The sequence below is a fragment of the Metopolophium dirhodum genome, chromosome 1 (assembly GCF_019925205.1).
Source record: "Metopolophium dirhodum isolate CAU chromosome 1, ASM1992520v1, whole genome shotgun sequence".
In the NCBI taxonomy this organism is placed as follows: Eukaryota; Metazoa; Arthropoda; class Insecta; order Hemiptera; family Aphididae; genus Metopolophium; species Metopolophium dirhodum.
Window position 1 is genome coordinate 78,054,353 of NC_083560.1, and position 24,873 is coordinate 78,079,225.

At 28.6% G+C, this 24,873-nt stretch overlaps 2 protein-coding genes across 6 annotated transcripts; one reads left to right on the forward strand and one right to left on the reverse strand.

The window, feature by feature from the left end:
• Positions 1-848: 848 nt before the first annotated feature.
• On the forward strand, positions 849-15,419 carry LOC132933695 (sorting nexin-6). 3 transcript variants are annotated; one of them, XM_060999976.1, is made up of 14 exons: positions 849-1,443; positions 2,268-2,321; positions 2,396-2,500; positions 2,569-2,679; positions 4,082-4,203; positions 4,290-4,452; positions 4,519-4,684; positions 7,435-7,550; positions 7,701-7,883; positions 7,964-7,981; positions 9,031-9,094; positions 9,215-9,300; positions 9,974-10,048; positions 15,280-15,419. In XM_060999976.1, exons 1-14 carry the CDS (start codon positions 1,438-1,440, stop codon positions 15,286-15,288), a joined length of 1,278 nt encoding a protein of 425 aa, XP_060855959.1. In that variant the 5' UTR covers positions 849-1,437; the 3' UTR covers positions 15,289-15,419. The 3 variants fall into 3 exon arrangements, with proteins under 3 accessions (XP_060855959.1, XP_060855957.1, XP_060855958.1); XM_060999974.1 differs by lacking the exon at positions 15,280-15,419 and adding an exon at positions 11,824-12,081 and having other exon boundaries at positions 850-1,443; XM_060999975.1 differs by lacking the exons at positions 7,964-7,981; positions 15,280-15,419 and adding an exon at positions 11,824-12,081 and having other exon boundaries at positions 852-1,443.
• Positions 14,998-21,282, reverse strand: LOC132933696 (uncharacterized). 3 transcript variants are annotated; one of them, XM_060999978.1, is made up of 7 exons: positions 20,683-21,278; positions 19,750-19,940; positions 19,291-19,465; positions 18,712-18,795; positions 17,661-17,823; positions 16,344-16,935; positions 14,998-15,180 (listed from the first exon to the last, which is right to left on the reverse strand). In XM_060999978.1, the coding sequence occupies exons 1-6, from the start codon at positions 20,707-20,709 to the stop codon at positions 16,358-16,360; spliced, it is 1,218 nt and encodes a 405-aa protein (XP_060855961.1). In that variant the 5' UTR covers positions 20,710-21,278; the 3' UTR covers positions 14,998-15,180; positions 16,344-16,357. The 3 variants fall into 3 exon arrangements, with proteins under 3 accessions (XP_060855961.1, XP_060855962.1, XP_060855960.1); XM_060999979.1 differs by having other exon boundaries at positions 14,998-16,935; positions 17,667-17,823; positions 20,683-21,282; XM_060999977.1 differs by having other exon boundaries at positions 14,998-16,935; positions 20,683-21,277.
• Between the last annotated feature and the right edge of the window lie 3,591 nt (positions 21,283-24,873).

A 24,873-nucleotide genomic window follows, 5' to 3' on the forward strand; every position in this document is an offset into this window, starting at 1 on the left:
ATAATAACTAATGCGGGTAGGTAATGGCCCGGATATGGAATATAATAATATAATCAATTCTTAGATTGTTCGCATGAAATAAATGATTCTACGAAACCAATAGACCTTTTAAATAAATAGATTTTAAAATATTTCATTTTGCATTATTTTTCGTTCAATGATATTCTATAAATTACGTTTTGCGATATTTTTCGTTTAATGGTATTCTATAAATTACGATTTGAGTTATGTTTGGTTTAATGATATATATAATATATTTTGTTAATCGTTAGGGAAAATAAATGAAAATGATAATTATTGAGCTGTTAAGGTATCTTGCAAAAGGATAAAAATTAATAATTGTTATTAATTTGGCGCCAAGAAAGCCAAATTTACCAAACTCGGACCGAAAGAAATCATATCGTCATATTGATATAGGTATCATAATGTGTTTATTTCTACATTTGGTGAACCAGATCATCATTTTGCAATTTTTACATAGGTATTTTGTATTTTTATATAAACAAGAAAATAATAGAAAATAAAAATAAAACTTTTGGAATTGGTTTTGTAGTTGGGCGGCGATCATGAATTTAAAATTCGTTATTCGATTGATATAAGACATAAACCGTAATATTAAAATTGTTGAAATATTGTCACGATTTATTTAATGGTCCAATATTAATAACAAATAACAAATATTGTAATAATTATAATACATCGCGAATGAGTTGGCAACACCGTAAATGCGGCGGGCGACGACCATGGTCAACGGTCCGCGGCTGTGGCGGCGGCGGAAGTTCCCTCGAGATATCATGTAATCATAAGAGACACAATAGAGTGGGCGTATATTAGCATTTGGCGTACGCCGCCGCAGCCGACGACGTCGTTCTTATCAATATTCATCGTAGTAATGTAAACTGTAGTATTGTACATTTGTACGCACTAGGCGCAGAGAGTGCGTCCGAAGTTCGAACTATACGGAAAACATTATTACTGCGATACACCACCTCCTATTTTACCAATATCACGACGAAATATTTTAAGCCTTTTATTTAAATCATTAGCGTTTGTTAGTATCGTTATTTGAGTATCCTGCGGGAAGGAAGTACACCGCGATTACGATAGTTACGTTCGATCCGTTTTTGGCTGTTGTAGTCCGCGGACCCGTCACCTGTCGACGATCGTCGCGGTATATTGTACGCACGCGCGCTCGACGTTTGATTATTAAATGCGTTTGCCGATATCGTCTGATCTTTGCTCGGCGTCTGGACGGCGACTCAAGTGACAACACCAACTGTGACATTTCCATCGACGGCGTAAGACAGCTCTCGAGTACTCGCGAATCACTCGATTTTGTTCCTAGTCGAACGTCCGTCCGCCCGCCTACTCTAATCCGGCTCCTCGACTTGAACACCCCCTGTGAAACGGAGTCAGCGATCGACGTCCGTGTACACTATGCTTGTAAGTACCCTACCTCCCCGAATCCGAAAAAATAGTTTTTGTAAACTACCTACTTTCGCTGATGTTTACGATCGACTGCCGTCAGACAGTCTGCACCGGACACATCGTTTGCAATGATGGGTATTATCGACGACTACTCATCGCGAGTCCATAAGCGCAACTAGAGGGTGCTAAAATTATGTATATCTCACCAACCCGCTTTGCTCATCAGCTAAATTTCAAAGCCATTAATAACAAATGTTTGTCACACAACTTCAATGTTATTATTAATTTGTATACAACCTAATATATTGCATTTGCAAATCAAAATAATTGTCTTACTATTATTACAATACAATATTATTCAACTTACAACCAATATAAAAACTACAAATAACCTGTGCAAGAATATAATGTATTATTTTAAAACTGTTCCTTGTTTTCGTGCTGTACTTATTTAACCTTGATTCTGTTCTAATATTATTTCCAACACCCCTCTTAAAATTAAAAATGGACAAGTCTGAAAAACTTGCTATACTTGTCTTCAATCAATTTTTAAATTGTTGCATAGGTACTTATGCATTCACCAACTTATTGGAATTGTAACTGCTGTTTGTAATACTTGTTTAAGTTAAGAAAAGCATCTTTTAGAATTGTTTTTTTAATATAAACCTCAAATTAAAAATGGTGGTGCTAAATTAGAGCTTGGGGTTACCCCAGCACCCCAAGCCATCCCCTAATTCTGCTTGTGCATGGATCATTGGGTCCAGACACATTAGACACTGATTGTTTTTAAGTCTTGTTTCCTTCAATGTGTTAAATATACAATAATTTTCTGTTTCTAGTCTGACGAGTTTGATGTGGAAGAAAACAATTCCCAGAGTGATATATTAAACGAAGTAATTATTCTTTTTTATCATGCATGTAAATTGTTTGGCTCATTTTAATTTCTACAATTTGTTTTGTACACCAGGGGAGCAACTCTGAGAATGTCGATTTAAGCGATAATTCTCTTCAAGTTGTTATTTCTGACGCTCTCAGTGAAAAGGACAGGGTCAAATTCACTGTTTTGTCAAAGGTAAGAGTTATATCATTGTAACAACATTTACCAAAGACAGCTATAATAATTTAATATTTATGGTTTAGACAACATTACCAGATTTTCAAAGATCAGAATTTTCAGTTGTACGTCAGCATGAAGAATTTATCTGGTTACACGATCAGTTTGAAGAAAATGAGGACTACGCTGGGTTTATTGTTAGTATGGAAATTTATGTAAATTAATTCATTCATTTGAATTACAGTATTGACAAAATACTAATGAGAAACAAAAATAATTGTCTACAAATATTTTTTAACATTTTGTGTTTAATTATTTAATTTAAAAATGCTAAAAATCAAAACTCACAATTTAAACAGTCTCTTAGCTTATAAAAATCTATCAAATTTGCATAAATTACAATTATATAAATAAATTCCTAGTTATCAAGTTACTTAGGCATGGTTTAATAACCAATACAATAAGTACTTAAAAAATTAATTGACTAAGCTCTTTTTTTCCCTAAGCCAAATATGCAATTTAATATTAAGACTTTCTATCAATATGAAATATTTTTGAATTAATTTACCAAATACAAATGCACTAAATTATTTCATAACAGATAATTAACGCAAAAGTTTTTATAATTCACTCTTAGAATTTTTTCTCCAAGAAAATTAAAAAAATTGTCCAACTTAATTATAGTATATAACCACACATTTTAAGGTGGTTTTATTGAGCCGCTATTTTTTACAATTAACTATAGTCTATTCAAAATGAGATGATGACTCGGCGGCCAAGTTGTGCGCATGGGCGTGGCTTTTGTTCCGTAGTAGCGCTTGAGACACCGCCGCGGACGGGAGCTTTAATTAGTCTAATATCGACTGCCGATGTGTGTGGATAATTTAAAATGCATTGCGCGTATTTTTTGTATGTCTGTCGGTCGCGGACGCACACACGCACATCCACGTCTCGCGTGACACGTCCCCGTTGCTTCGGTCACATGATCGATGCTTGTGGAGGGAGTATGACCGGCGGCTGACCAAAACTGGTCGCCGCTGAGTCATCATCTCATTTTGAATAGACTATACATGCATAGAATCATGTAAATACCAATATTTTATGTACAAATTATTTAATATTTTATTAGTAGTACATAATAAATACTCTTTTCAAGTTAATAAACATAGTCGGCAGCGACCAGTTTTTGTTGGGCTGTAGTCAGGCAACACCTGTTTGTCCCCCTCCCACTCATATATCTGTTTACCTGCCATGTAGTATTGCCACACCCTTACACACAAGTTGGTCGCTGACTACATTTCTTAACATAAACAGAGTATAGTACATTATGTTATCTATATTTTCAAAATAAAAAAGCACTTATACTACCTAATGGAAAAATAAAATAAAAACAATTTACAAATTAAGTATAAATAAGTAGTAGAAGCATGCTTCTTACTTTTATGAAATAACAAAGTTCATATCTTATTTCTATATAGCCTTTTTCTACCAAGTATTTAACAAATATACAAATCTCATTTTATTTATTATAAAATTAGATGCTCATGTAGTCATGTATTTATTAATTAATTACTGATCAGTGTTGTCTATGGATTTTAGATTCCACCTGCCCCACCACGTCCAGATTTTGATTCTTCGAGAGAAAAGTTACAAAAATTAGGAGAAGGTGAAGGTACAATGACCAAAGAAGAATTTTTGAAAATGAAAAAAGAATTAGAAGCGTATGGCAATAAAAATATTTCAATCATTATCCTACATAGCTAATTGTGTTATTCGTTTCTAAGCCATCAATTACATTTTTTTTTAGTGAGTACTTAGCCACATTTAAAAAGACTGTTGCCATGCACGAAATGTTCCTTTCAAGACTAGCTCAACACCCGGTATTTCGTTATGATACAAATTTTCGAGTATTTTTAGAATACGATCAGGACCTTGCTGTTCGTACAAAAAATAAAAAAGAACTTTTCGAGGTGAATATTTTGTTTTTAAAATTATTTTTGTTAGTTTTATATTACTTGTATGTCATTTGTTTTAAGGAAATAATGAAATCTCTGTCAAAGACCACAGACGAATACCTACTTTCTGCAACTGTAAGAGATGTCAATGATTTTTTTGAGCAAGAAAAAAATTTTCTCATAGATTATTATGGCCATTTAAAAGATGCCACTATGAAATCAGATAAAATGGTAAACAAGCATAAAGGTTAGTGTATTGTGAATCTATGTACTAATAATTTAATTTAAATATAACATTTGGATTTATCAGGGGTCAGCAATCCGCGGCTTTCAAAGCATTTTTGTGGCCATCGTAATAAATTTATAATTAATATAAAAATATACATAACCCATAATAGAGAATGTTATTATTGTTGATTTGAAATCAATATTTCTTAAGAGGACACTAACTTACATGTGTTGTTTCCGTTTTACTAACGCATAACATACCAAGATTTACGTTCAGCAGCTACAATTTTGTGTTATGAGAATTTTTATATTTCCAAGTTATGCTCGTATCTTGCTTTAAAATAACATAAACAGAAAAAACCTATGATATTCACTAGATAATATTCTTACTTCTAAATGTATGGTAAGTCATTTTGCTTCAATATTAAACATAACAGAGTTATATATATATATATATATTTATAATGTCATATTATTCAGAACAGTGGCGGTGATCCTATAGCCCATGTGTTGCTTCAGCAACTAATACAAAATTTGTGGGTACCTGGGTAGGTGTTTGGATGTAGAGTGATTATTTATTATTCCATGACTAATTAGTGTAATATAATTAAAAACAAAACAATACTATGTATACAAGTTTTGAAATAAATCATATTCAGAAGAAAACGTGGCATTTATAATGTTATTTATATTTATTCAACTAGTAAATTATAATCAAAATAATACCTTCAGCATGCGTCGACATTGATTCTTGCTATTTTAGATTCTAAGCAGAGCAAAAGAAACTGTTTATTTTAGAATGATGTGTTTTTTTTCTGTTGGTCATCAACATTTGCCAATTGGAGTACCTAGTAAAAATGCTTCGATTTTCTAAAATGTATTTCCTGATAGAAAAGTGAATCTAGTTGGTGAATTTGGGAGGTAAAAATATTAAAATCCCATTAGTTTTTGAAAGTGTTGGGAAAAACCAAAAAAATGAGAATTTTTATGCAATAACAATTTTTAACAAAATCCATTTGGTTTTTTTTGGTGTAACTCAAAAATAAATTACCGTAGATACTTTAAATTCCTCCCATATTATGTTAATATGACTATTTTTTATATTTGATAAAATTTTGACACTTAAACCTATTTATAGCTATGAGACATTATCGATTTTTTAAAGTTAATTTTTTTTTAGGTAAGAATTCATATAACATTTTATTTTTATAGGTAACATTAAAAAATTTAATAGAAGATTCCTCATAATATTTTCTACGAAATAAAAGTTTACCGGAAAATAGCACAATAATTTATAGTCATTAAATATTTTTGATTTTTATTAATAATTATATTTGATTATTTATACAAGTATGCAAGGCACACAGTCACTGCTCAAAATCGTTTTTTGTTTACAATGATTTATTATTGAATCAAAATCTAACACATCCATTATAACTACTATTAATACAGCAGAGTGGTACCCATTTTTCCACCTTTTATATTTATATTTACTTGATTTATCAGTAAATAAAAATGTGGGCAAGTGGGTAACAATCTGCTGTACACAAGATGTTGTGGGTCACTAATGGATATGTCAAATTTTAATTCAATGATAATTATGAAAAATTTTGTTGTAGGTAGAAAAACTTATGAGGATTTTTTTATTAAATTTAAAATTGAAGATGTGAATTGTGACATTGTACCTATAGTGTGACTCCATATTATTTATAATAGGGTTGTCCTATAATTGGCATTCTGTGTTTTGTTTTCCCAATGAACGTTCTACAGATTGAAGAATGCATTTATGTTCTGTATATTCAATTACATTCCATAATAATTTTCTATTATGTATATTTTTTTCTTTAAAATAATGGTTGTTTTAATTAGGAATATTATTTATTTTGTTACTAATTTACAAAAATAAATATGTGTTTTTTTAAAAAAAATATTAGATTAATTATTATATATCAAAATATAGTGCCCAAAAATTAACAAAAATATGTGACCTACTGATTGAATATTGGTAATTTGTTTTACCTAATAAATGTTTGTAGGTGGGTGGCTCCTTAGAATTATCCTCAGCATTACATATTTATTTAAGGATACCCGTCACTGATTCAGAACATACAATTTGCCATGGTATGTGTTTGTAATTTGGTGGCAACACATGCAGGTGTAGTGTCCTCTTAATAAAAGTTAAGTACAATATTTAAGCTAGTTACACAAAATCGCAACTGCTGAATATAAATTGTGGTATATTATGGTTTAGTAATATGTGCTATACATGTGGGTATGATGTCATCTTAAATCATTTATTTAATGTACGCATACATAGTTGTTGTTCAGTGTACAGTATAATACTTGTTGCACGTTAAGAGCATGACTGAGCAGCGAATAATAATTGTTTAGCATCCATTGGTACGCAACCGGATCATAACTAACTTTTAACATGCAATACAAATGCAATAGTGGGAACGTAAGGTTAAGTTGCATGACTGGTCATGCTCTTAACATGTGCCAAGTATGTATTCATCAGTGTTCATTGTATAATTTTACTGTAAAGTGCTGTTGTTTGAACAATATAATATGTTCATTGTTCTTAAAATATAATATTAAAAACACTTATCCTAAAATAAAAAAAAATGTTTTCCCTAAAATTTATATTCGTTTTTGCCCATTGATATAACTGAACCTAACTTTGATATAAAAAAGATTTCATACTCAATATACTCATGATATAAAACCTTTTTTAAAAACATGCAAATATTTTAATTAAACATTGAATAGATGTTGCAGACTGTTATATCAAGATTTCATCATGTTTAGTCCAGTTATCTACTTTTGATCATAGAGAACTAGATTGGTTCTTGAATCGATTTTCCGAAACATTGGAAAAACTTAGAGTAAGTATTGCCATTTATATAAAATAAAGTATTTAACTATTTATATATTTGGATTAAGTTTATTTTAATTTGTTCAAATATATTAACAAAAAATAATAAGTACTTGTTAGTTATTACTAATATTGTTTTCCAATTTGTATTTTTATGTAGAAAGTGGAAGGGAGAGTTGCATCTGATGAAGACCTTAAACTTTCAGATACATTGCGTTACTATGTAGGTGATTCATTTGCTGCAAAACGATTATTATATAGGCGATTACGTTGTTTAGCCAACTACGAAACAGCTAATCGAAATCTAGAAAAAGCTAGGGCAAAAAATAAAGACGTTCATGCAGTAAGTAATTTTTACTGTATATAAATACAAATATACATAATACATTATATAATTTTTATTTCGTTAACTTGTTTAACGAGGCTCAAGAAGTTTATGATGTAAGTACCCATTAGTATGATGTATAATGGCATAACATGATTATAGCAATATGCCATTTGTTTTGTTAATTATCTTTTTAGAAATGTATAATTAATATACAAATATACTTCAAATTTTTTTTATTAACAATTGTATTTTAAAAAAAAATATTACTTTTGCAAATGTTGTAATTATTGATAAAAGAGTAGATTGCATGTTAATGACTAGTATATGTCTCTGTATTATTTACATATTTTAATCTATCGTTTATGTAAAATGATGAGTATAGTCCGGATTTATGTGTTTTACACATAGTTACTGAGGATAATATGCAGCTAAGATTATAAGATGGTAAACAATTTGGACGGTTTATTCAATACAGGATTCATAGAAAAAAGTTTTTTTTTGTATATTTCAGAATATTTTATGGGTTATGGAGTATTAAGTTTATTTACCATATTTTGGAGTACTTAGTAAATTGTGAGAAAAAAACACAAATTTATTTTAATTTTAATATTAAGGAACCTAAAAAAAGATTTTTTGAATATTTGTCAATCATGTGTATAATAGGTACTTCACTTAAATAATTATTCGAGGAATATTGTAAAAATAAATTTAAAAGCATATATTGAGATTCATTGATTATTTTTGTAATTTTTAAGAGAATATTTGTTGGTTTTTATGGAATATAAATCTGGACTATAGCGATAGTGATATTGCTAGGAATAATAGTATATCTGGTTAGGTTGTAAATGGGTATTTATATTATTTTAACTTATAACCGGCTTTGTTATAAGTGAATTTTATTGGATGCTGAACTACAAAGTTGATTTTATGTTTTAATCTATTATAGCTTTGTTTTATTATAATTTTTAACAGTTTTATAGTTGAAACATTTAAGATTTTAATTTTGTATTTATTTGTTGTTAGTAGATATAATGTCAATTAGAAAATTGTCAGCAAAATATTATAATATGTGTTATTTAGATAAATTATGAATTATTGTTGTATGAATAGATTAATTACAAAAAAATCAATATTTTTTTACACATAAAGTATATATTTTTAGGCGGAGGCAACACAACAGATATCATGTGAAAAATTTGAAGTCATGTCTGATAAAGGAAAAGAAGGTAAATGCTATATTTTATAATATGAAATGCAACATAGTTTTTTGCTTTTTATATTGTATAGTTATATATATATATATATATCATACTTGGTAATCAATAATTAAATAAATATTATTCTAGAATTGATTGATTTTAAAGCAAGACGAGTGTCAACTTTCAATAAAAACTTATTAGAACTTGCTGAGTGGGAAATAAAACATGCACAGGTACCTACATTTTTATAGAAGTTTATTTTGGTAACAATGAACCAACATGGTTTTCAAATATATTTATCTTAGTTATTATAAAATTAAATAGAACTGCCATATTTGTTTACTAAAATACATGTTCAACCAGGCATGTTAAACACGAGGCCTGCGGACTTCTGCCCTAATAGATGGCAATATGAATGAACAATTAATTGTAAGAAAACATTTTGTTATCTTCATTATGTAACAATTGTGTTAGTGCGAGGTACATTATGTTACTTTTCTGTGTTATCTTTTGATAAACTTATATGTAATACCTAAGTATTGTCTAGTATTGTAAGTAACAAATAATATTAAAAATTTGTATAAATGTATTTTTTGATATTATATTTGTATGTGCGACATTATAAACTATTCAATATATTTGGTCCAATTAATACTTATGAGTTTGACATGCCTGTGTTAGACGCTATAGAGCCATAATTATTTCTTAGGTTAAATATAAAATCCGTTATTAAATTAAATAGAAACAAGGAAATGCTATACTAGTGTTTAGTTTATATTTGTAATAATATCATTAGTAAGGGGCACATTTTATTATTTTGTTAACTTGATTTTAGACATATAACCTATTTTAAGAGTAAAACATAGATGGCATATTAGTAATATAATTATTATTCATTATTTTTAGCATCAAATAGACATTCTGAAAACTAGTCTTGAAATGATAAACAGCGAAGAAAAGAAGTCAACACTTAACGTCGAGGTAATTTCATAATCAATTTTATGATTTCTCACAGCATATGTGTAATGTTATTTTATGGCTGATTTAAATATACCCATATACAGTGGAATGTCGATTATTCTATCTGTCAATTATTCGCACCAAAATTTGCAAATATACTTAATAACAATATGTTTATTTACATATTTTACAAAAATTATTAATTTGAAATATATTTTAAGTACATAACTTAATTTACTTTCAAAAATAATACATAATATATTTTATTATTAGGAATAGGATTTTGATGAGTTGCATTATTTTTTTCTAGAAAAAATACTATTATCATGTTTCTACTGAACATTAATTCAGAATCCAAAATCATTATTATTTATTTGTTTTATTCATTTATTTCTACATATTATATTACCTAAATGATATACATTTAATCTTCAAAACATGTTTATTTTATATAAGATAACAATAAAAATGTATTTGGATACTTGTTTTGCACCTTCATATAATTTAATCTTATCTCAATGCTGTGTTTTAATTTTATTTAGTGAATTTTTGACTATTTTTAGGTCATCAATATCCTATCTCTATTAATTTTGTATATCAGGGGTAGCTAGCAATAAGAGAGTCGCGATATAATGAAAAATAATATGAAGAGCAGGAAAAAGAATTACACCAATTATTATATTAGCAAAAATGTTAATACGCGAGCCTCATGAGTATGACATGAGCAGCGGTTTGGCCACCCCTGGTATATACATATAAGTACACGTACAAATAATATAATATATTATAATATTATGTATGATAAATGTATAAATAAAATATTTTAAATTCAATATACATGTACAATGTACATTTTTAGTCATCATATAATAATCTTCCCAAATCGATTATCCGTTTCCCTATTGGTCATAATAATACCAAATAATCAACGCTCTTCTGTATATGGTAGTTCTGTCAGAACTTAGTACAATTTATATTACTATAATTTGTTAAAATTGAAACAGCCTTAATTATTATAATCTCTATGTATCCACCATTTTTTGTATTACTAAAATATTTATTAATTATTAAAATTAAAATTATGAAAATTATATAAAACATATTATTATTTATAGTTTATAATTTATTTAAATATATACGTTTATACTTTATATTTTATAATATTAGGAAATTAATCATTCCTTAAAGTGATTTTATTATTTTGTATTATTATTTATTAGTATACACATTTATTATTTTTATATTTTGGGAAACAGTTTTCACCAATACTAGCTCAGTTAATATAATATTTATCATATCATTAATGTTATATAATATTAATATATATATATATAAATATATATATAATTATCACATTAATGATATATATATGTGTGTGTATGTTTATACCATTAATATTTATCCTAAAATATATTATGTTACTGATATATAAAAAAAAGTTTTAGAAATTTTAAAATTCTGTCATTTTTTGACAAATTTTAATTTTTCGTACGTTAAGTTAAAGGCGACATTTATCAGTTTTCAATTGATTTATTCTATTATTACTTTACTAAAACATTGTGATACCTACAATGTTAAATCGATGGTATTTTTATATTAAATATCAATTTTACAATGCGATAGTATTGTGTTATTATGACAATTGATAATTAAAATGTTCTTATTCAATCATACTGCCTTTTTCTTATACTAAATAAATCAATCGACTGTTGTATTACATGTAATTACATTTGTGCATTTAGTGTACCATTATCTTTCACTTGTTATGTTTTGTGTTGTTGTTTGCATACATGTAGTTGGCACGACGTTATCACGGGAGCAATTGTTTTAATTTATTTATGTCTATGAATTTAAATAATTTATTTGTGAGTTTCAATTGAATGAAACATATTGGCATTGTGTAATTAAATTAACTAAGTAATTACAATTTTTATATATATTCTTAACTCAAAAGTATCAGCTAATGACGTACAAATGTTTTGGAAAACCTATTATGTTACAAAATAAAACTGGGTTTAAAAAAAAAATAGATGGATGTAACATTTAAGTTAATAGTGTTTATGTGGTTTTTTTTATCCCTTTTTATTTCTTACCTTACTTTGATTACTTGCAAAGCGTGTGGAATTTCAATATTGAGAATCACCATTTTTATAAATTTATATTTTAAAATAATTATATGCTTTTTAATTATTGAAATATATTTGTTTTATAATCAAAAATAATAATATGTTATTTTATGGATATTACCTTTTGTCAAAGATCTTGTTGATGTTAGTAATAATTAGAGTACAGATTTTAAAGCAATAAAAAACTAAAGAAAAGCAATAAAGCTGTTGAAATCTTCCAAAAAAGCATTAAAAATGGGTTATAAAAAAAATATTTATTGCAAAAAAGTATTAAAATTATTTATTAGTTCATTGAAATTATTATTTTAAAAATAGGTATTATAATAAATTTATTTACAAGCCTGCTTCTTCGAGTTCTTCTTCCACAATAATTAATCTGTAAATCAAATTTTTTTTTAAATAATTTATAAAAAATAAATTAAATATTAGTTATAAAATGATTTTTTGGCAGAAACTTTAACACCACATACTTTGCAAAAAAGTACAGCACTGTCACAAGAAAATATGTCTTCACTAAATTCTTTTACAAAATTGCGAAGACTACAATTATTAATTTTCGGCATTTTGTAAGTGACAATCGGTAAAAATAACAAACTTTACGATGTTACAACGAAAACTAAACTGTAATTCTGAGTAGATAATTTCCAGAGCAAGTAGTATAAATCAAATTTGTAGCTGACATAGCTTCGTTTTAGAGCAATAGAAAAAAAAGGCAAATGCCTTCAAAATTCGTACTCTAGTAATAACATTACTATATTGATTATTGTTATCTGGTACAGTCTGTATGAAAGTTAATTGCATGGTCAATCTATAGATATGGATCCATTTATGTTTTTTATTGAACAAACATAGAAAGTGTCTCAGCCTTTTGAGCAAATATCAGTAATATTATATTTTGGTGACTTGATCCCGTTTCTACACAATACTCAGTGCGGCCCATTTAAACTTGGTATAATCAAACTTAATCTATATCAAATGATTAAATCAAAAAACTTGCAATGAACTAAGTTTTAGTAATAATTATTCTATCTTATGGGATGATGCCTTGCCAAATGAGAATGGAAAATTGCAATACATTTAAAAGGTTATAGATGCATATTATAAAATATTTAATAAAGTGGGTTGCCTAAAATCTCCCTGTTAAATATTAAAACATAATTTTATCAAATAATAGTTTATTTAATCATGTAGGTACTAAATTAAACAACAAATCACTCTTTAAAATAGTTATTGAAACAACATAATATTTTTTACGTTCTAGTTTTTTGAAACTTAGTTAATTGATCATGGTGATTTTCTGACACGCATTAAGTAGTTGGTTGGGAGAGGTGTATGACTTACAGTACACCCACCCAGTTACCAAATGTGACATTAATATTATCTATTAAATAAAATTTAACTACAAAGACATTTTCATTATTATTTATTTCAGGACTATATTTAAATCTATAAAAACTATATATTATAGGTGTTTTTTTTGTGTGGTGTAATGATAATAAATCTATTTTATACAAATTTATTATATCATTGTTTAAAATTAACTGTTGAGGAGCTTGTTTTTAGTGGCAGAGGGAGGTTAATCTAGTTAACCCCCTTCTCTATAATATGCCTCTGAAGATAACTATGTCTATACCTCTATTCAATTAAATTAATCAGTAATAACAAAATTAATTGCAATCAGATTTACACAACTTAGACGTAACGACCAAGACGTATTAATATAAATTATCAATACTTCCTGATGAGTACTTTATATAATATATTCATATCTATGACTAGCATAATAATAATAAATAATATGATCTGTACCTACCTCTTATACGAGGCTGTCAATGTTTGTAGATAATATATTATTATATTTAAAGTTTAAAGTTTGAACCTTGCAAGATCAGTATGACTTACCCAGAGAGTATTGTTTTCAAGAGAATAGATAAATTGATAAAATAAACTACTGATGAAGTCCATTATTGTGTACTTCAGTAGTCAAGCGACAATAATGTAATGCAAACTGTAAATATCGAGTGTCCCTAGTTGAATTTTTGTTTTAACTGGTTGTATGTAAGTAAAACTACTAACCACAGATTTCGATGTAGTATAGAAGTCTGTACTACTAACAGTTTTAATTTTGATTTTATTGATATTATACATTTTGAGAATTAGACATTGATATCTTGTTAATAATTTTGGTATTTTTTACTATTGCAATAATTATTACTTTAAGTTATACCCTTCAAACTTTAGATTCTGATGAATGTATTGATTTTACAACAATGAGATTTTTCTTTTTGTGTTGGATACCACTTTATAGTTGAAAATTGCTATGAAAGTAATCATACTAAAAAGTTAGACTATCTTCATTTCGAATCATTGTTCATTGTATACTATGATTTTTCATTGAATTCAAATTTAACATATTTATTACAGTGATCTACTCAATGATGAATACACTCGAATCCTAACTGTACCCTTACTGTAAATCACCATCTAGAGAACATAAAGCCAAGTCAATGACAGTTCTCAAATCACAATTTATGAATATTTTTAGATCTAGTGAAATGGTGTAAATTTGAATATTGTGATATAAATTAGCTGGGTATAATATATATTATTTAGGTAAATATTACAAAAACATTAAGTTAACAAAAGTATAAACTATATAATGAAAAAAAATAAAAACAAATAATAATAATAATGCCATAGCTGTATAAATTAAAACAATATAAACAAATGTAAACAAAACAAAAAGGTTTTTTAAGAATTCAGGTAACTAATTTTTTTTTTTTTTAATACATATTGTCTTAAGTATTATACGTTAACCTTTAAAGATAAATAAATACAACACAATTTGTCTTATACTTTTTAAATGAATCACTTTAATGTCATTTATAAAAATTATATTACATATCATAATATATTATCTTCTAAATAAATAAAATATAGAGTAAAATAGTAATTTTTGGTTTTAATATTATCTTTAGTATAATCAAACCAATATTTTAAAATACAGTAATGCAGTCTGGTCAGTACCTGTAAATCAATTTTCCAGCGTTATAATAGTTGTTTTTTACGTTGATAAAAGTAATTATAATTATAATATTGTATATATAATTTTATAATTTTTTCCAGATGGCATAAATTGGCAAAAAATTTAGATGACATGAGTGAAAATTTGTGGTCTGATTTTTATTATAAAAATTGTATCATCATCATCATTCAGCATGAAATATGTTTAAAAAGATAAAAATTAAATAATTTATGGATAAAAGCATCTGTCAGGTAAAAACAATTGAATTACAGAAAAAAAATTGGTTTTGATTTACAATGATTCACCTAACACACTTAACCTCATTTTTTGATTTTTCCTTTAAAAATGAAATGACTCAAATTCTTATACTCAACATATTTTAAGACTATATTTTCAATTTCTTAAGATTTGTTGTGTTGCATTAGACCTGATGGTGATACAAACTTCTGTGTTTAAAATAAGAACCTACTATTTTAATGTAAGTTATTTATTTAGTGTATCTTTATTTTGAAAATATTGATAGAAGTACAGTAAACTCTTGTTGTGTCAAAACTCAAATGGAACAGAAGAAGTCTGAGATATAGTTTTATTGTAATGGTAATTTCAACTAACTTTGAGATAAAGAAAAATTTAAACAAGTAGTTTTACTCAGTTTTTAAAATGCTTGGTGAATATCCATGAAGAACATTTAATTGTTATTTTGTTTTATTTATTGATATAGACATAATTTAATAAAGTTAGAATTCCATGATTCAAAATACGGATAGTTTAAATTAATCTTTCTGTTGGTAAATTGATTAATTCATTATATTATATCAGACAATTTAAATTGTGTCATAGCAATAGTACAAATGAGATTTTCACGCTAAACAATGATGTATAATAAAGTCGTCATAATAAACCTATGTATACTCTGTTCAAAATAACAAACGCAAACATAGGCCGACTTGTGCGCAGAAGCGTGGCAATACTACACGACAGGTATATAGATTGGTGATTTGGTAGGGAGGACAAACGGATGTTACTTGACTGCTGCCACGGTTTGCGTTTTTTATTTTGAACAGGGTATATTTAATATTTATATTTCGGTTAATATACATTACATTTTAACAATCACCTAATATAATATTATTGTCAAACAAATCACATACACTCATATTCTTACCAATTGTATAATTTTTAAATAATTTCTTCGTCTGAAATCATTATGCGTGTGTGTTCGTTTGCATGGATGTTACGATCAACCAATTTTTGTGCGTGCACTAAAGGTTCATCATACTCACCACTAGAGGAACGACTTTTATAAAGAATAGGACCTGTATATGGTGTTGCAGCGTTATCTAACAATATATTATTACTGCCTTCTTGCAAGCGTACTGAACATAATCTAGACCGAGCTGATAATTTTAGTCCACTATCAGAGGAATCAGTTAAAGATACAGAGTTTTCAAAATATGACGACAATTCTGGTTCTGATACTAGAGATTCGGAACTTTTGGCAGTCATTGGTCGTTTACTATATTTAGTGAGGGTGCGCATTCGCTTATCAGAGGAATCTGTTTGAGGTGAATGACATTCTTGTTGGTCTGTATTAGGGTCACCAGTTTTGTTAGCACATGAACAAGTAGAACAGTGTCGTTGAGATAACCGCTCTTTGACTCTTTCTTCTAAGACTTTTGCCAGGATTGCTGCTGAAACACTGTTTACAGGTTGTGATGATCCTTCTTCGGTGTCTCTTGATGACTTTAGATCTTTATCTAAAATAATAATAATAATCATAATGTATTTTTCTTATGATAAAAGCAATTAATATGTATGTTTGAAATTATGTTTGCTAATTAATGTTGGATATTGTGTTTAGAATAGTTAGTGCAATCAGTATACATACATGAAATGAACAAATCCTACGCATAGGTATTGTGCTATTCTATTTTTCTATTACGATTAACCCAGACAGATACAATACATTAAAATATAATCAACAGGACATACGCAAAAATTAATATTGGTGACCAGGATGTATATATGAAACAATTTTGGTAACATACCGAGATATTTTGTAACCTCCAATGCACTCGTTCAGTGTATTTTTTTTAATAATTAAAAAAAAATAAAATATTAAAATGATTTTAAACATATTTCTGTCATGTTTGTTTGAATTAATTAATTTGAATATTATAATGAACTCAAAGCTAATTTAAAATTGTATAATATGTAATACATATATTTTAAATTATCTATTCAAGAATGAATTACAATTTACATAATTTAAGTTTAACTTTTAAGTATAAGGTATGTATACATATGTTTAATTATCTCAATTTGTAAAAATATAGCTTACATCAAACGTGTTTAACTATTTTTTCTTGTACTAAAGATCTTGTACTTCAATAATTTATCACTTTGGAAACTGTACTAATATTTAAAAAAAAGCTAACACTCATTATAATTTTATAAAAAAAAAAATTATTTTAAAAATTACCATTACTCAATGAATAAACCATTGCCGTTGGAGGAAATGTAGGAATTGGTACTTTTATAGTTTTTCCTTCTGATTTCTGTGCTATGTTACCATTACCATCTGACAATCGTCGTTGTTTGCTAAAAATATAATTTCGAACTTTGGATTGTAATTCACTTGGCAACTAAAAACATAATATCAATATTATAAATATATAACATTAATTATTAAACTAAAAATATTAAGTTTTGTACATTTATGCTACAAAATTAAAATGTTATAAGTACCTTAGGTACATAAAATATATATTTTTTTAAAGTGACTAAATCTATGGTTCACAACCAGTGTGTCGCCTGTATAAACCGTAGTCATTAAATTTTTTTTTGTTCATTTATTTGGTCATAGAATAATAGTATAAAATATTAATCAAGTGCCAATAAATTTATACTGTGTTTGAAAAATATTATTAGGTACCTATAAGACATTATTATGGCGTTATGATACAGTTGACTGTTAAAAACTATAGATAAAAAAACAATATTTACACCGTTTCATCAATATAATTTATATTTGAAACTAGTAAATTACCTAGATTAAAATATTTAGGTACGTAAATAAACATTTGATACGTGTAAATTTTATTAACTATGGTTAGTCTACCAATCTTGAGTATCAACCTGACTTTTCTTATTAATTACCTAATGCATTTTTTATTTAAATACTTACCTAAAAATGTTTAATCTATATTTTTGTTTTATAATAAAATGGTAGCACAAAAATAAAAATAGGTACATTTATAATTGTTATTTTTTCAAAAAATCATTATGCAATTTATATTGAGTGTGTCGCCATTTATTTGGACTTAAATTAGGGTGTTTTTGTGAAAAAAAAGGTTGAGAACCACTGGATTAAGTAGCAAAATATATTGAATAGGTATAATGAAATATCTTAAGATGATAAAACTCATTTATTAGTCACATTACAATTTTTATCGTTAAATATTTAATGAGTAGAGACAGTTATTAATAGGCTTGTTACATAAAAATGACTATTACAATTTACATTTACTTACATTATCATATTTTTGAGACACAAAATGAGATGGTTTGCATTGAAGTAATTGAATAGCAATATTAAGATCATTTTTATACCTCTCCTGTAATAAATAAATTCACACAATATTAAAAATAAATTTGTTATATTATTAATCATAGATAGATTAGTGGGTTTACAATAACGACATAGGTAATGTATCTAAAATAATAATAAGAATTTAATAATATATTCTTAAAATAAAACAAATAATTGATATACCTAATCATCCTAATAACTTCAACAGTCAATTAGTCCATAAGAAAACAAATTCTGATTTATCCATTTATTAATAAAGGTAATTCTGAGGGTAATTCTTAATTAAAAAAATTAATTTAAATACCTAATATTGTGTTGGTACCTAGGTAAATTTAGATTCATCTTTATAAGTAGTTTTGAGTTTGTATCATTACTACCTCCACAATTGTTTGATTAAATTATTTGTTCATAAAACGTTGTGGATATCAAGTAGGTAGGTAGGTATTTCGTAAAAATATTTAATTTATGATTTGACTAATTCCCTAATAATTGTCAACAAAATTTTGTAACTATAACTTACATTTTCATCGTTCAATTGATTTACTTGAAATTGTTGGTCAACCAGTTTTTGTGATATAATTGTGATTTCTGAGTTTAATACATTCTTTTCGGACTCAGTTTTATCAACAAGTAACAATAATTTATCTTCAAGACTTTGGTTGACCCGTTGGACTCTCTTATGTGATTCTAATAATCTAAGATAAAAAAATATTTTATTTACAAAACATATCATATTATTATGGATAATTGTTTACAATAACCAATTACAGTCTAATATTATCAACTGACATGGCTATTTTCAAAACTTTCATTAACAGTTGTTATTTGTATAATCATACTTAAAAGTAGGACTTATCATATACATTTTGTAAGATAGGTATGAAAAATAAAAATTGGACCTTATAAAAATGTATTATAATAATATTATGTTATAATAACTTAATCATATTGAATATAATATGAACTAGTAAGTAATTACCTAGAATATTTGTCTTGCCATATTAATATTTCATCTGTTAATGCAGCATACTCGCCATGGGGAAATTTTTCAGCTTCACAAAGAAAATTAGTTTCCATGTTGACAATGTGATTTTCTCTTTCCAAGAGCTTTTGTTTTAGATTTTCGATTTCAGCATGTAAATGTAAGCTAGTCTGCTCGCAGCTACAGTCCTGAACATAAAAATATTATGTTTGGTTAAAATATAGGTATTAAATTAAAATAAATAAGTTACAAGACAATTAAAACAAGCTATTATGATTATATTATAATAACTTTTAAGTACCTAGGCATCTAAATATTTTTTTCAATGCAAAAGTGAAAACATTTTAACTTTGTAAAAACCAGCATAATATAATATATTTTAATTTTAATGTATGGAACATTATTTTAGTAGGTACCTAGACATATTATTTATGTGTCAAGGAATTTAATATATTTAATAGCGACGTATCGGGAAAAATAAAATAAATGTATAGTAGGTAGATCATCGATGATTGGAGGACATATGCTAAGGTAAAAAAAATTAATATATTCCAAGGATTTACGGCTACTGAAGCACCTACCTATCACCCGGAGGAATATCAATAAAATATAATATTGAAGAACTTAAGCTACTGGGATATATATTCGCGCCATTCGGTATAACCAGATTAGATAATGCCAAGAAAAAAACAATTGGGCATTCCTCTACCGACGGTGGCCATGACGGATATTGAAAATTACCCGAGCGAACAACGATCCGCTGCGTGCAACCGTCGAGCGTACTACGGTAAGATACTAAACCGGTCACAGCATGCACACGGGGTTGAGGTTGGCGGACGATATAATATTATAATCGTGGCGCGCAAAGACCGACGAAAAGAGCGCCGAATATCAGTACTATAATAATGTGGGTGGTTCAGGTGTACTCACATTTTTAGCTGGGGTACGCACGGCCATCGGTACTAGAAGTGCACGAGCGAGCAGAACGACGAGGATCTCGCGCGCGCGGATGGCGAAGAGAGGCTGCAGCGAGCGGCAACCGGACAGAGGATAACGGCAACCACCGGCTTCCGTCGGAAGAGGGACGCAGCGGCGACAGTGACGGCGGAGGAGGATAACGTGCACGTCCGAACGTCAACGTTCGGTGTCCGTGTGTGACGACGAGCGCCGCGCGTCGTCGGAGCGAAAGGAGCACGTCGAGTCGGCGGCGGTGGCGACGAGTACAAGCGCGCACGCACACGCAAACGCACACGTGCGCGCGCAAAGGGTTGCCCAGTAGGACGGACGACCCTGCGGATTGACGACGGCGGCGGCGGCGGCGGTCTGATCGGCGATCGTGTCAACGACGACAATGTTATTAAGAACAAAAATAATAATAATATCAGTATCGTCGTCGTCGATGTTGTTGTTGTTGTTTTTGTTGTATCAGGTACGGGAGGTGATAACGCGCGATACCTAAGTGTAGAATATTATTGTTATTGTTCACGGTATTCGCGGTATATTAATAATATTATATCGTTAGTACGTGTCCTACGGTTTATATTGTATGAGCGACTATAAACTGAAACGGACTTGGTTACGATTGTATTTTTTGGCATTGTCTCGGGTAGAAAGCGAAGGTCCGTGGATTTACAACCGCCGTTACCACGACACGTAAACGCGGTAGGTGATTGTAAAACGTGGCAGCTTCTCGGTGTCTGGACCGGCCGAGATTGACACGAAATTATTTATAATATCATCTTAAGTAACACATTCATCACGATTTTTTTTTTCTCTTATTTTTTTTTTTTTTTTTTAAATGTCTTGATATTAAATTATCTAAGCTTAGGTACTTATAAAGATTTACAATTTTCTAACATTTGTATATCAGATATCATTGGTATATAGTAGAATTACTACCTATAGGTTTTACATTTTATAGAGCACAATAAAAAATTGTACATTATACAATAAATTATGTTGCACATAACAATAATTATACAATCATACAAAATGAATTATAATTAACGAGTAATGTTAAATGAGCTAATTTAAAACGTCTTGCAGGGTACCTACGACCACGTTGGAGTCTGCGTCTAATAGGATGGGCATTCACCTGAAATGTCGTGGACCGATTGATATTTGTGTAAATTAGGTGCCTACTGAAGAAGCTTAACTATAGGTCCCCTTGGTGCAGAATCACGATTTATGTCAATGTTATTACTGTTATTAGTATGTAATTTATAGAATTTGTTTACACTATCTATTATGTGGACTGTGATTACACTGCCTGCCTCTGTGTTCAAGGATGTTGTTATTTGTAATTCACCAAATTCAAAATTTAATAAATATTTATATTGTTTGGGTAAAAATATTTCACTATAGAACTATGTCATTATGCAGTGAAAGTTGTAGTCGAAAATATTTGTCAACTATTTGGTATAATATATATTATATTATAATATTACATTATAATGGTCGGTAAAGCGTTGACACGCACAGTTTCATCGTACCATTTAAGATTACTTTTGGCTTGCGTGAATACAAATTTTCATTTAAATAATATTTTTAAATTGATTCAAATCCAAACTGCCCGGGTTTTCCGGGACGGTGACGGTTATTCCGACAAAGTGTTTCGGGACCGAAAATGACCTCGGATTCGGGCTCGAAATAAAATTTCAAATAATTATCATGCTGACATTTTTGCTTTTACTAAGCACGTTTCTAATAGGAAAACAATACACAAATAATTATATGATAGTCAAGTCGACCAAGTAGATTATACTTGAATGAATGACGACAACTATTTTAAATAGGTATATATTTTCATTTTCCGGCCGGGTTGGTGACGACGATATTATTATTGACGAATACCTATCGTTACCCGTTCCCGAAATGGCTGTCATCAGTACTCATCACAATCATCAACAGTTGATGACTTTGTCGGTTACTCATTTGGATGTGTAGCATTGGACAAGTTTATCCCTCGTAGAGTTATGTACTTATGTATGTATAAAGTTATGTCGTAAAGTACTGACCATTGTGTGTGATATTCGAGTATATATATAGATAACGTAAAAATAGGATTTTAAAACTGTCGTTTTGACCGTACAGGAGTCATGAGATTTTTCCATCAAAATTTTGCAAAAATGTTTGTTCCGGTTTTAGTAAAATAAAATCAAGCAACACTACAGCTTAAACTGTGGTATACTAGTTAGCAGCAGTAAGTAAGTATTATAGGCAGTCGGTATACCGTATAAAGTAAGTTATACATAAGCACCTAATACATATATATAATTTGTTCATTTTTAGACATTCCCCCTGGCCTCTCCCCAAAAGAATATCTGTGGACGCCAATCAATGGACGTACGCTAATATAATAACGACAACGATAATTATAATATTATAATTATTATACTAATGAATAAGTACCGGTACATACATTGAGCAGTCGATAAGTATACATAGTACATACTGCATAATACCTAACTAGGTAACGTAAATTAGGGTTGATCGCATAGAAACAAATTTGGGGGGTTGGGGGGGGGGCTAAGCCCCCTCAAACTAAGCCGTAGCCCCCCTCAAAAATCTAGGACATACAATTTTAAAATGCTATATTACAATGGTCTGCTTGCCTTTATAGTATATTCAGCCCCCCCCCCCCCCCAAGTCAAAAGTTTAAATCGCGCCTATGGTTGATCACGAGACAATAATATTAAATATATGTTGGACTCGTTATATTATATTATTCTTGAAACTGTCGCAGAGTAAAGAGTTATATAAACCAATGATGATTTCACGACCATCGCATTATGCAGTCATGATAATATATTGTATAGTTCTCGTACTCGAATTTCCCGAACATCGATCGACGCATGGGCGTCCTGGGAGGGGGGAGGGTCAAGACTCCACTATAAGGTTGTTTAAAGAATTCTGTTAAGGGGATTCGATACCGTGATTTTCTGTTTTTGTCTAACACACGCGCGACATAGTATTTTAGACGTGTTTTTTGCCAAACATTCCAATTGATCTATTAAAGCGATAAGAATTCTGAAAACAGATTTGAATTCGTCGTCAAGTCTACTTGAAATCGACTTTTCCACATTTTTGATATTATCCCTCCAAATTCCAGAAAACGTCATATTAAAAAAGAGTGTATAAACATTTTTGTATTTCAATTTTTGGAGAATCTAAAATCAAAAAATCAAAATTGTGGGAAAATCGATTTCAAATAGATATGACGACGAATTCAAATCTGTTTTCAGAATTCTGTTCACTTCATTGGATCAATTGATATGTTTGGCAAAGAATCCGTCTAAAATCCTATGTCGCGCGTGTGTTAGACAAAAACAGAAAATCACGGTATGGAATCCCCTTAACCGAATTCTGTTTGCCCAAACATTTATTATATATTTATTTTAAAATAATAATGTAATAATGTAAATTTGTTCATTTTTAGACATAATATTATCTGCCTACTTAACACACATAGGTATTTAAATATATTAAAGCTAAAAGTTTATTTTATAAGAAAATCGTAATTTATTTTAGATTTTAAGCGGATCGCCTTGCCCAATTTTTTTTGTGCTCCCCCCCCCCCAGAAAATATCTTGCCTCCCACCATATAAAAATATATGTGGACGGCCATGATGCACGTATAAGTGCGGTAAAATAATAACGACTACCTACAATAATAAAATTGTATTAATAAATAATAATTATACCAGCTTAGACTTTCGCTCTATTAAATGAGGTTATACATAAGTGAATTATACAGTGCATGGTACAGTATTCTATCCAAAAGTCCGTCGAAAATAATTCGATGTTATGTTCAATAATACAAATATGGTAAAAAATACTTATTAAATATTTATTTTTTATAATTACGTAATAGGTACGCACTACGCAAGTAGGTAGGTACTATTACTTTTTAAATTCACATTTAACTTTTTTTTCATACCAATTATAGGTTTACATAAAAATATTTAATATAATCATATACAATATACGAGAAATATTTTTAAAAAATAATAAATTTTTTTTTGCGTATTCGATGATTACCTATTGCATATTTTTTAATATTTCGTGGACAAGTTTGATACTTATTGTTCATTAAAGTGAAATTAAACTATCATAATATAC

What these genes read in the sequence shown, in the direction of transcription:
- LOC132933696 (XM_060999978.1), bottom strand. Translation starts at nt 20,709, where the DNA reads ATGGCCGTGCGTACCCCAGCTAAAAAT. An exon ending in TGCGTACCCCAGCTAAAAAT is followed by an intron (nt 19,941 to 20,682) that starts GTGAGTACACCT and finishes TTTTATGTTCAG; the next exon opens with GACTGTAGCTGCGAGCAGAC. An exon ending in TGTCTCAAAAATATGATAAT is followed by an intron (nt 17,824 to 18,711) that starts GTAAGTAAATGT and finishes TTATGTTTTTAG; the next exon opens with TTGCCAAGTGAATTACAATC.
- LOC132933695 (XM_060999974.1), top strand. An exon ending in AGAGTGATATATTAAACGAA is followed by an intron (nt 2,322 to 2,395) that starts GTAATTATTCTT and finishes TTTGTACACCAG; the next exon opens with GGGAGCAACTCTGAGAATGT. An exon ending in GTCTGATAAAGGAAAAGAAG is followed by an intron (nt 9,095 to 9,214) that starts GTAAATGCTATA and finishes ATATTATTCTAG; the next exon opens with AATTGATTGATTTTAAAGCA.